The sequence below is a fragment of the Megalobrama amblycephala genome, linkage group LG10, assembly GCF_018812025.1.
Source record: "Megalobrama amblycephala isolate DHTTF-2021 linkage group LG10, ASM1881202v1, whole genome shotgun sequence".
NCBI classification, from domain to species: Eukaryota; Metazoa; Chordata; class Actinopteri; order Cypriniformes; family Xenocyprididae; genus Megalobrama; species Megalobrama amblycephala.
This window is the reverse complement of record NC_063053.1, coordinates 34,137,594-34,150,860: the sequence shown is the minus strand read 5'-3', so window position 1 is coordinate 34,150,860 and position 13,267 is coordinate 34,137,594. Positions and strand designations below refer to the sequence as shown.

The window sequence follows — 13,267 nt, the reverse complement described above, 5'->3', positions numbered from 1 at the left end:
TTAACATGCACATACATTTGTACCATCCCCCTTATTTAAAAAAAGGGCTTGTAAATGTATGAGCAGGACTGTACGTAACGTCAGCGGGCGAATGAATTATTGTACATATGAGGACAGGAGAGATGGAAGAGCTGGAAAATCTGGCACTGTGTTCCTCACCCATTCACTTCCCACTCGTTTCATGTTCCCTGTGGGATCTGCATTGATGTATGGCAGTATTGATGGCAGGACTGTGTGTCCCGGTGAACACATTCACACCAGGAGTGTGTTTCAGTGACACCTCCCACCCGTCCATGACTGGACTAAAGGTGCGGTCACACTAGACCTCATGTTCCATTCACTCCCATTCAGAAATAATTCATGTCATTTCACAGATTGCTGGGTTGGATTTCCATTTGTATGTCAGATGATAGGCTTCGGAAAAAAATAGATTTGAATAATTATACTTTTTAGTATACACATGTATCCAATTAAACCAACACACAGACTAATGAATGTGTTACTCAACGTAAGCACTAACAAAGAGCAACTTCTTGAAAAAGAAATATTAAGAGCAGAACTAAAATAGAACAATTTATATTCATTATAGTCATTTCCATGACTTTAGAAGATTTTTCTCAGATTTTTCCACGACTGAAATTCTTTGTTATTTCCGTAGTTTTTGACTACTAAAAATGCAGACTTAGTGTTATCTTTATTATTATTTTATTACGTATTTTAATACATACACAGGTGGTCAAAAGTTTGGAGTGATTAAGATTTTTTGTTTTTTAAAAGAAATCTAATATGCTTACTTGGCTGCATTTACTTGATGAAAAATACATAAAAACAGTCATATTGTGAAATATTATTCCTGTGATCATTACTTCAGTCTTCAGCGTCACATGATCCTTCAGAAATCATTCTAATATGATGATTTGATGCTCAAGAAACATTTCTGATTATTAGTGTTAAAACCATTTTGCTGCTTCATATTTTTGTGAAATCATGATACAATACCATTTAAAAGTTATATATATATATATATATTTTAATAGAAATTAATGCTTTTATTCAGTAAGGATGCATAAAATTGATTCAAGTGACAATAAAGACATTTATAATGTAACAAAAGGTTTCTATTCCAAAGATTGATCAAAGAATCCGGAACTAAAATGATCATGGTTTCCACATAAATATTAAGCAGTTTTTAACATAGATAATAATAAGAACTATTATTAATAATTAAGCACTTCTGAAGGATCATGTGACACTGAAGACTGAAGTAATGATGCTGAAAATTCAGCTTTGATCACAGGAATAAATTATAATTTACTGTATATTAACATAAGAAAACGGTTATTTTAAATTGTAATAATATTTCACATATTCAATAATATTTTAATCTTTCAAATACATTAAAAAATCTTAATTATACCATTCCTTTGACCCTCAATGTACTTTATTTTATACAAATTATTATTATTATTATTATTATTATTATTATTTATTCCCCCCCAAAAAGGAAAGAAAAGAAAGAAAAAAGTCTAGTGTGACGCATCTTATCTGTAGTGTTTGTGTAGCGTGTGTATGAAAGAGAACGTGTGTGTTCAAACATTTGATCTGCTGTGTGAAAAAGAGCTGGTCATGGGGGGATTTCTGAATTTTTGCCTTTAAAAATATACAGGGCTGGGCCTAGAAACAATTTGACCATATGAAAGGAAAGAAAGAAATAACAATTCTGAGGCAGTGAGCGATGAAAACAGGCAAAACGAAACCAAACCTCTAAACAAAATACAGATCCAAGCCCTGCACAGCAACTGCCAGACAAAACCATAAGAAAGACGGCCAACCTCTGACTCAACACACAGTTTGGACGGCTACACTACTCATTCTTTATTATGACTGTTTTCCACATTTTACAGTAATAGTCATCAAAACTGGAAGCTAATTGCCAAAAACCTCAAAATAATATTATTTATTATATGCATGCAGACTCAATCATTACTAAAAAAGACTTCATTTGTAAGATGAACGACAGATCATGAACATGAAAAGTATCAATATCAGATTTATAAATTCAGAGCTTCATTGTGAACATTGTGGCCTAAACAAAATATGGTGCATTCCTACTTAAAACTATTTGTTGAATTAAATTCGATCTATCTGGGCTTCAGACCGCAGCTTTTTGAGTTCGACACAGTTCTTTAAATCTCAAAATGGTGCTTACGTTAGATCGTATTTCGATAATTAAGAGCCCGATAGAATATCTGTTAAGCCGTTCCAACTTAGTCCTGCTGTCACAATATTTAATTAAAACATTTTTTAAAGAAATGAATACTTTTATTAAGCAAGCATGCATGATCAGAAGTGACAGTGAAGACATTTATAATATTACAAAAGATTTCTGTGTCAAATAAACCCTGTTCTTCTGAACTTACTGTTTATAAATGAAAAATACAATTCATCATGGTATTTGCAAATATTGTAGTATTTTTTATTGTATTTTTGATCAAATAAATGCAGCCTTTGTGAGCAGAAGAGACTTATTTCAAAAACATTAAAAACTCTTACCAAATTAAAACTTCTGAAGGATAGTGTACAAATTAGTTATTAACATGAAGTGTTATTGTCATTAATATCTGTAAATTTGTAACTCATAGTCAATGCTTTACTTTCAAATGTGCGTTTCTCTATGACAAAATATGCAATACTTTAGGTGCTTGCACTTATTGGTGTAATACAATAATAATAATAATAACACATTTTTTTAATACATTTTTCCCCACTATTCTCATTCTCTCCGAATTCTCTCTTTTCTTCCACTGCCCATATTTACTCCCTTTATGACTCATTATTCTCACTTTTACTCCTTCATCTCTCATTCGTTCTCACCATTGAGTTTCAAGGCTGACTCACCGCTCCTATAACATTCAATCCCATATCTATTCCCCCTCATTTCCTATAATCCCCCACGCTAGTATCTTTCCCCAAACTCTCAGTCTTTCCACTCAAGTCCTCTCCCAAACCTCAGTCTCTCCTCAATCAGCTGCTCTCAGGACTGTATCTGTGAGAGGAAAAGAGAAGCGCTGGTTCGTTTCCCAGTCGCCGTCGAATGCTATGCTTGGATGTCTTGTTTTTGCTGTTAATCTGATAAATATCGATGGACGACTCTTATTACTGGGTCAGTAAGGCAGTGTGCTTTATTTTGGCTGTTTCTAATGTGTTTTTATTGCTAATAAGGGTGTCTTCTTTCATATAAAGAACACTCAATATGATTAAGAATGACTTTACCTTTACATGCTACAATTTTCTTGCTGTATTTTAAGCATAAGAGTGCTGGAGAATGGCAGTGGTTTGGGAGACGAACAGGCTTCTGATGGAAGGCAGACATTTCCTTGGTTTCCTGTTGGAGTTGGGTCACATAAGGACTTCCTGTGAGACTGTGATGACTAGACACACACACACACACACACACACACACACACACAGTACAGGAAGAAGGTCATCTTACGCATGAATGCTCAAACTCTTTCCATGAAGGCAATCTCGTTAAACACACGTGCGTTATTTATTTATTTGATCTAAACAGCACGATCTGTCATGATTCGTGACCGCAGCTTCCTCTTACTGACACACACATCTGAGAACAAATATCAAAGTGTGAAGGATTAAGTTTCCTGTTTTTTTGTCCTTATTTATTTCTTTATTTATCAGTAAAGCATAGCACTAGAAACGGCAAGGTCATGGGTTCGATTCTTGAATGCAGTGCGAGTCGCTTTGGATAAAAGTGTCTGCCAAATGCATAAATGTTTCTGCTCTCAATCGACTAAACAAAATGGTAACACTTCACAATAGGGTTCATTAGATTTACTAATCTTCGTTAACATTAGTTAACATTAGTCTTCATTGTTCATGTTAGTTCACAGTGCATTAACTAATGTTAACAAGATTTTAATAATGTATTAGTAAATGTTGAAATTAACATTAACAAAGAAGTGCAGTTCATTAGTTCATGTTAACTAATGTAGTTAACTAATGAACCTTATTGTAAAGTGTTACCAAAAAAGTAATTTATTAATCACACTTTTTTTTTCTGTAATCGCAATGAATCGCAATTAAAAACAGGAGTTTTTAATATTTTTATAATGTAATAATTTCACAGTTACTCTCCAAATTAATGTAGAAACAACTCAAAGACGGTATATTTTAAATTTGTTTCTTTAATGCCATCTTTTTATGAATGAAGGCCAGTATCACTGATACTAATACTACTACTGATGTCTCCATGAAACTGATATTTTTAAAACATTAATTATAGACATTCAACATTACAGAACAACTAAAAGCTATCAATTTCAACATTTATTAGGCTTTAAAAAAAAAAAAACTTTTAATTTAAGTGAACTTCAAACAATCTTCACATAAACCCATTATAATAAATGTCATATTTACCTGTCTAACAGGTAGGAAATATATAGAATAAATCAAACACTTCACAGTCTTCACTGCATAAATTATAATATAGATTAATCTTCATTAAAGCTACAATTTTCTCTGTTCTTTGATTAACATTAATGACAGACATCACAGTAGTTTATTAGGCTGCTGTCACTTTAAGAGCTGCTGCTGCCGAACATCTCATTTTCTCACAACTCTTTAAGTTCATTGAAGGCGTTATTTAGCTCATTTAAGACTACACTTATGAAGATACTCAACAAAATTCAATGGCATAATTCTATGTGTTATTGTTTGTTCAAGTGCGAAAGAAAACTCGATACTGGTGCATGCCTTGCTGTGCACATGAGTCGTGTGTGTCACATGACAAGATATTCACAGACCGTGCATTCTCGTTTGTCTTGTGGCATTTGAATGGTTTAAAAGCGTTTGTGCAAATAAGCCAAACTATGATGGAAAAAACTGATGCTGTTAATTGTGTTAAATATTTTTAACGCGTTAAACGGAAAACAATTAATCGTATGCGTTAACACGGTAATTTTGACATCACTAATAAATATATAAATGATTATTTTTATAACTTCACTTTACAATAAATAGAAATGGTAATATTGATTAATATATATTTTATCTGTAATAGGTATTTTTAAAAGGTATCGTTTTATGTTCTTTACTTAATTGTTATTTTGCACATCTAATAGAAAAGCTGAATAGAAGTTCAGTTGCTCTAATAAACGTTGAATCAGTTAAGATTTTAGAGTTATCTCGCAGCTCTGTTTCACTCATTTTAAATCCATTCAATTCAGCAGATTTTCCCACAAAATCAGCACAGAAAATATGCAAAGAACCTGCAGGTTTTTAATTTAAGAATAAACCAAGAGAACTAGATAGTTAATATCTTGTTAAATCTGATTAAATATTTATAAACATCCTGATTCAATTTTTAAAGAAACATGCCCAAGGGGAGTTCAGGATAAAGCATGGATGCGAGCGGTAGTTGTTTTGTTATGGAGGTGGAGTTGTGTAAGGAAGGGGTTCAGGGTTTGTTCAAACACACACGTCACACACATTCTCTCAGCGGTCTGATGAGGTCAGCCACACACTGTGTGTTTTTGTTGTGGGCTAATGGAGCGTGAAACGGAGCCATGTGGTTCTGACATCGCATCGCCGCCTCTTGAGATAATATACACACGCGTGCACGTGCCCTGGAGAGAAACAATTATTTGAATCCACCACACGAGTGCTGCGGGGTGCCATAACACAATAACTACACAAGAGTCAGTCTCTCTCACAAAGCAGAGGGGTCAAGTGAAGTAACCAGTGAGGAGCCAACAGCCTAAATCAGACATTTCCACATGCAGGCCATTCAGAGAGAGTTTTAAATAGCATGGCTGATGCAAACCATTGCAACCATGGCACTGAAGTTTAGCGTGAGAATCCCACACCAAGCTCAAATGGACACCTCGGTCTGTTCTGTAGCATTACAGGACAACCACAGTAAGGACAAATGCTAGTTTAACATGAGTCCGTGTGCCTCAACTATCTGAGACCGCATCTGGTGTTTATTCTTTTCTGATTTAATTTAGATTTTTGCATTACAATGCTTGAAAAGCCATTGCTGTCTGAGAAAAACATCAAAGACACAATGAAGTTTTTGGCATATTTGGGAAGTTGTGTGTGGACACATTTGTGTCACAATGAAACATGACTTGCGTGGTGATGCTCCAGAGCAGCGTCTTTGAAAATCTGCTGAGAAATCTAGTAGTAATTGCATCTCTAGCACAGTGAAGCATGGAGGAAGAATGTCATTTCAGCTGCTGGTATTGGTGAGCTGCTTGACTGTGAAAAGTCATTTAGTGCTTTGGAGTACATGAGAATATTGCAGAATGGCTTGCTTCCCACAAATGAAAAGTTGTTATCTAAAGAGGAATGATCAAGTGTTATTTTTTAAGACAATGCTCCTTCCCAAACTGCAAAGACATCCAAGAAGTGGCTTAAGAGCAAGTTTTGGCCTGATCAGAGTCCAGATATGAACCCTAAAGTGAATATTTGGTCTCACATTATACTCCGATGAACTGGGAGATATTTTTCAACTACTCATGAACCGTTTGAAGCCATCAAAATTGAGTGGAACGGCACTGACTCTTCTTCCTGTAAAAAGCTCTATGCAAGTTGGGGAAGGCTATTTTGTGCTGTTACTTTATCTATTTGTGCAATTCTTGCCAATTTCTTGAATCATCAGAGGTAGACTACTAAATCAGACCACTAATCCAGTTAATTTGTCTGGATGCTGCCCTATTTAATCCAGACATTGTCCTCCCTTTACTGTCTATCCTGACCGTTGATCAGGTTTAATCCTGTGATCTTCAAGCATGCAAAAGTCATAGAAATCAATAGAATCTTAAATCACAGAAGTGTCTGGAAATTTCTATAGTGAATGTAAATATTTCAAGTTATGTTCAGCTTTTAAAAATTCATAATTTATATAAATTAATTTGGTAACACTTTACAAAAAAGGTCTCAACTTTAGTTAATGTAATGTAATGTAGCTTACAGTAAAATTAAGCATTTATTTATCTTTGTTAATGTTAGTTACAGTTGTTCATTGTTTGTTCATGTTAGTTCACAGTGCATTAAAGGGGTCCTATAATGCCCCTTTTACAAGTTTTACAAGTCTCTGGTGTCCCCAGAATGTGTCTGAAGTTGCAGCTCAAAATCCCCCACAGATCATTTATTATAGCTTGTCAAATTTGCCCCTATTTGGGTGTGAGCAAAAACACACCGTTTTTGTGTGTATCCCTTTAAATGCAAATGAGCTGCTGCTCCCGCCCCCTTTCCAGAAGAGGGCGGAGCTTTAACAGCTCAACAACAACAAAGCTGGAGAATCTCACGCAGCCAAAATGAGGATTGTCAGTAACAGTGTTCAGCCTTACATTGTTCAAACCGGAGTCGACACTGATGGAGAGACTCAGGAAGAAGTTACAACTTTTAGAATGAAACTGGACGTTTCTGAATGGTTAGTGGATAAATTTATGCAGTTGCTGTGGAGTTGATTCAACTCATCCACTAGCATGTGTCGTCATGTTCATCTTTTGTGCAAATCCAGTGTTGAATTGATCCTCGTTTGTGAAGCAGTCCGGCGCAAAATGACGGCATGTCAACAACACTCCACTACAACAACTCTTCCTCTTCTCTAAAGCAGCCCAACATGGCCTCACCCCCTTTGTTGTGTGTTCTCAGGGGCGGGGTTTATGTAAATTTTAGGGTTAGTGATGTCACTAACCCAGGAAGAAGCTCGTTGTAGTCAAGTCAGTCAAATTTATTTATATAGCGCTTTTACAATTGGTAATTGTTTCAAAGCAGCTTTACATATTAGAAGCACAGAAAAAAGGGAAGTGGTTAAAAATAAGCTGTACAAACAAGCGTGGTAATATGTAACATATACAAGATGGTGCTACATTAAGCCAATGTCGGCTGACTCCCAGGGGTGGAAAAAACCCCCTAGGAGAAAAACCCAGCGTGCTAACACTGGGAAAAAAGTCCTAGGAGGGAAAAAACCCCTTGGAAGATATATATAATATATGTAAATGGATATGGAGATCAAAACATTCCCTACCAGCTGTTTGTTGTAGTCCTTACACAGAGAATTCTGTAAAAGAAAATTGAACTTTTAGCGTCGTAACTTTGCAGATGTTGTTTATGCTCAAACAGCAACATTACACACTAACTGAAGTTAAAAAAGTGAAATCATAATCAAACACCACTTTAACTAAGGTTAACAATGGAAAGCTTATTGTAAAGCGCTACCATCATTATTATTTTCATAAGGCCTATCCAACTGGAAAATTCACAGATATTAAAAAGTCAAAAGGTTTGGGAAGGTCTATACAGTAAAGTAAGCCTAACATGTTCCCCATATTTCAGTCATTGTTTTTAGGTATAAGAGGGACTAAGAATGATGTGTCGTGTGTCTTGCAGGTCAGGCCGCTCTGCGTGAGGCTTATTCAATGTCCTGCATTGCCAATGGCAGTTCCAGTGGCCGCAAATCTCACAGAGATACTACCACAGTGTCTGTAGCCAGGAAAGAGACACTCTCCTCCGCCGCCAAGAGGTAATGTACACACACACACACACACACACACACACAACTGAAACATGCAAATGATCTCAAAGCCTCCTCTACACATTTTGGATGTCTCCCTTCTCGGACCCATTTCAGCTTATGAAGCTGTCCACTGATGAGCTGATGATTTGAACCAGGTGTGTAAGATTAGGGAGATAATCAAAATGAGTAGAAGTGGCGAACCTACAGGACGGGTTTGGGAAACACTGTACTAGGGATACTTCTACACTAATCCGTATATATTTGAAAACACATCTTTTTCTCTAAAATGCATCTTCTTACGTTTTTTGCGTACGGATGACAAAGTTGTCAAAACGATCCCCTTTCACTCAGATCTGCGCAAACGAGTAAAAATGCTGTATTCTGCTGCCAGGCCAGTGGTTGGCGATTTCTCTTTGTAAAGAAATGCTATGAGCCTATAGACTGAACACATAATACACATTCTCACCATTTTCACAAATTCCCATTTTTGATAATGGAGACAATAATGGTATCATTTTCAAAAGCTTGCACTTTGAAACCCGTTTTCAACCAACGCCCAAAACGCCATTTTTGTATAAATGAACGGTCAAAACGCAAAAAAAGTTTACCAATTTCAGTTGAAAACAGTGTCGTGTAAATGGCCCCTGAGACTGCATTTTTGTCCTGCAAAAAGTAAGCTTTTTGAAGATGCTCTCCCAAGTGGATAAACTTGGAAACATTGTTTTTTGCGTTGTTGTGTAGACTGTGAAAACGTATATTGTACTGATAGATATCTGTTTAAATGTTCCATGCATTGCTATGTGCTATTGACATTAAGGGCCAGATTGACTAAACGGGGCAAATTAGCGTGAGAGTGCAATAATGTTTTTCGACATTTCAGTTTGGACAAGAAACTTTTGGAAAATGCTTGCAAACGCCAGTGTGGATGGAGAGCGTTTAGAATCAAAAATGGCATTTTCAGATGTATCTGTATTGATGTAGACATAGCCTTAAAGGTGAACACAATATTTTTTAATAGATCAAAACAATTAAACTAGGCTTATACAGTCTTCTCTTCTGGGAAAATGGTTATGAGTCAATATTGACGACTCAACTTGCACTGACGCCAAATTCAGATGTTTGTCCAATCAGATGCTCTGTTTAATGTGATAATCTTTCAGCCTGCAGAAATATATTCATCCGAATATCTGTGAGTGTTTGAGCTCAGTGTTGAGCCGCTCAGCTCTCCTCATCTTTTCATTTGTATCAGAACTTCCTTTGTTGACCTGCATGTTATTTTCACAGTGGTAGTGGTGGAGAGCGGAAAAAAGACAAGCCTCCAATGGAGGGGATCAAGGAGAAAGAGGAGCCACCACAGACTAACGATAAACCCCCCTCAGCGCCCAGCACCCCTCAGGCACCATCCCCTTCCAGCAACCCCCCTCCCCTCATCCCCCACAGCCCCAAAGACAAGCCTCGGAGAACAAGGGGTCGACCCCAGCCAAAAGGTTCCTCCCAACAGCCGTGCAATTTCTGGCAGTGTTCGAACTGCGTTTGGCAATCTGCTTGCAGTGGTTTCGCAACCTATTGACGTAAAGCCAAGGGGCAGGGCTGACATGCTTCCTCAATCAATATCGAGATCAATAGAGTGCAACAGTGATTCCTTTTTTATCTGCCTATGTTCCGGAAGTATTTTTCCCCATTCATTTTCTCTATAGGGATTTCGAAAACGTATTAACTGAAAGTTAAAGTTAAATCCTTGGGCCAAACCAACCACCTCCAAGATAACACACAGCAAAAAGACATTTGATTTGAAGAAGAAAAAACAAAATACTCATCATGTAAAGCATTGCGAATGTTACAATTAAAATATGATGAATAAAACGGTTTAAAGGAGCCATTCATAAAGACTCTCAGATTTGAGGAAACAACTTTAATCAGTACTCATGATGATAACCTCATTTCCAGGACCTTAAATTGATTATATTTAAACAAACTCTTGCTTTCCATCTTGTTTTCCCATCATTTATCAGTACTTGTCCCTAATGCTATGCTAAATATCCTGCTAGTTTCAGGTCGGCAGTATAGGTCAGAATGTGTCTGTTATGCTCTGGATCACTAGGAGCGATCCACCCAGAAGAGGAAAGTAATGGAAAGCAGATGTGATGTCCCTTTAGTGCTCAGACCCTTAGTTCTTGCTTAATAATACACAGAGTAATCAGGCTAACACATTAGCCCAGCAATGCTTCAACACCATTCTAGTCTGTACTTAATAATCCAAGAACCCGCCTGCTGAGTTATTCATATTGACTCTGCAAGCTGTCCCATCCAATTAGCTAAAGAGAAGCGGAAAACCAATTAGCCGTCTCCTTTAATGTCATTTCATGGCCCGATCCATGCTGCTTAGACGACGCAACAAGAAAATTATTAGCCGGGGTCTGGCCACAGTCACGTTGCTTAGAAAAAGCCTCTGCAAACTATGAAGATTTCGCTCACACTAGCAAAGACTAGCATCATCGGAGATTGTTTATTTTTATTTTTTTTTAAAGAAATGTAGAGATATCGGTATCAGTAATGCAGGATACGTAGGAAAGCGTTTTATTTTCTTTAAAAAAATAAAGGTTTAGAAATAGTAAGTGCAGTAAATGCAGGTGGACTGCTAACTAAGATAATTTACATGGTGTTTCTGCTTATAGGGCAAAAACTAGAATAAATGTTCATGCAGGTTTCTGTTAGCGCTAATTTGATGCTGTTTTACTTGGGGACACATAAAGTAATGTAGTTAATCAGCAAAACTCAATTGGTGGAGCTAGTAGACCAAGTCCTGTTGAGCTAGTACCATGGTATTACATGGTAAAACATGGTCATTTGACAGTAGAGTCATGTGACGCACTCAAACAACTTCTGTCGTACATATATTAGTGACAGACGTTATTAAACCTAGGTACCTCACGAGTGGCCCCATATGTTGAGATCAAGTTGGTTTTTCATGTGGAAGTGTGTCCGCTCTGCCCCGGAGTACTATCCATTCCTTTCCTTCCTCTCTTACTCCATGTTCGGTGAGGTTGGAGGCACTATGCCACAGCTCTGACTGGTTGAATTGCCTTAAGCCCAAAGTATTCTTGAGTTTTAACACAAACATTTAGCATATGCATACATAGCCTTTCCATTTGATAGCGTTCGCAAACACAGAAAGTTGAATATTTGTCTAGTGTCTGCGCTCTTTCTCTCCAGAAGTTACAACCGACAAAATGTATTTGTTCTTGTGTAAACTAGTTTCATGTACCTCTTAACTCCCTCACACAAAGTGCTTATCAACATGGCTGTGTTGTTGTTGTTGTTCCATCTCATCAGTTTCTTTTTTAACTAGTGCAAAAAAGTTATGTGTATCATTTTTTTATCTATGTGCAGATAGAAAAATACTATGCCGATGATGAAATTCACACTGCGCGCACCCTAGCGTATGGTGAAAAAACGAAGTATACTTTGGGCTTTAATGTTTGTGTGTACCTCTGTGAGTTTCTGGATCACTTCTACCAAACCTTCTCCCCTGCCCTGAGCTACATATTCTCCGCTACACTCTTAACAGCAAAGGTTCTTTATTGGCATCTATGATTCCATGAAGAACCTTTTAACATCGATGGAACCTTTCCAGTCCACAAAAGGTTCTTTATAGTTCCGTAGATTATTAAAATGTTTTTCAAACTATTCCACGAAGAGATCTTTGGGGAACCTAAAATTGTTCACCTATGGCTTCACTGTGGAAATGCCTTTTTGGAAGCTTTATTTTTAAGAGCGTAAGGTGAGGAAGATTGGCATAATGGCTAAAGCTCAGGGCTGGTAACCAGAAGGTTGCTGATTCAGGCTCGATGACTATCCATCATTAATTAATTATTTTTTGGCCTCTACTTGCTTTTCTGTCAATCCCACGATCCCACCACATGAGCCTCCCGTTCAGTCCCATAGAAGGGATGGTCCAGAAAACAAGTGTGCTAACGTTTTCTTCTTGCATACAGCTTCGCGTGAGGATAACGTTCCTCTACTTTCCCTTTCTAAATCTCTGATGTGTTTCCTTCTCTACCTTCCTTTAGCTTGGCTGTGTGGCGCCTTTTTCCCAAACAATCCCGTGCAACTTACCAAAGACTGGGTCTTAGGTTTTCAGCTCCCCAGTGTGTACTAACCGTCGAGTGGATTATGCTTTGGCATATGCATGATCTTTTACCTGAGGGATGCATCTTTGACTTTCAAGGGGCGTTGCTTGACTTCTGGCTTCCCGTTTGAAATTAACCAAATTTGAGGAGTGGGTATTTGTGTTTGGAGGACCTGGATAGAGGTAGCATCTAGACTTTGCAGTCCAACCTAAGTAAAATTGTCAGAACTAACCTGTGATCCATTTTTGGTGTAGATATATCTACACTGAATAGCTCGTTTACCTCCAAGCTCACAATACATCTCCTCTAACTATTTAACTTCTCCACTGGACTTGTTTTTCAGCTTCTCTGCTATTGCTTCCTTTTCCAATGAAATACAGTACATGTTTTTCTTGTGTCATCTACGTCTCCAGCAGGGGTAGCAGTGCAAAGCGTGGTGGAGGAATGGAGCGTTCTCAGAGTAGCACATGGGACAGTGGAGAGGAGAACAGGAATAAGCTGGTGAAAGCAGCCTCCACTTCCAAACTGCTGTCCAAAGTGGTGAAGAATGCAGAGAAGTAAGTGTTAGGTTCCTTCCGCCCCCTTTGCCCTACTA

General features: G+C 37.4%; 1 protein-coding gene across 1 annotated transcript in view; it reads left to right on the top strand.

The window, feature by feature from the left end:
• Positions 1-13,267, top strand: part of LOC125277468 (echinoderm microtubule-associated protein-like 4) — a 119,272-nt gene that overhangs the window by 74,190 nt on the left and 31,815 nt on the right. Inside the window, 4 exon segments of the mRNA XM_048205857.1 lie at positions 8,416-8,548; positions 9,827-9,954; positions 9,957-10,029; positions 13,089-13,229. Coding sequence (XP_048061814.1) covers positions 8,416-8,548; positions 9,827-9,954; positions 9,957-10,029; positions 13,089-13,229 — 475 coding nt within the window.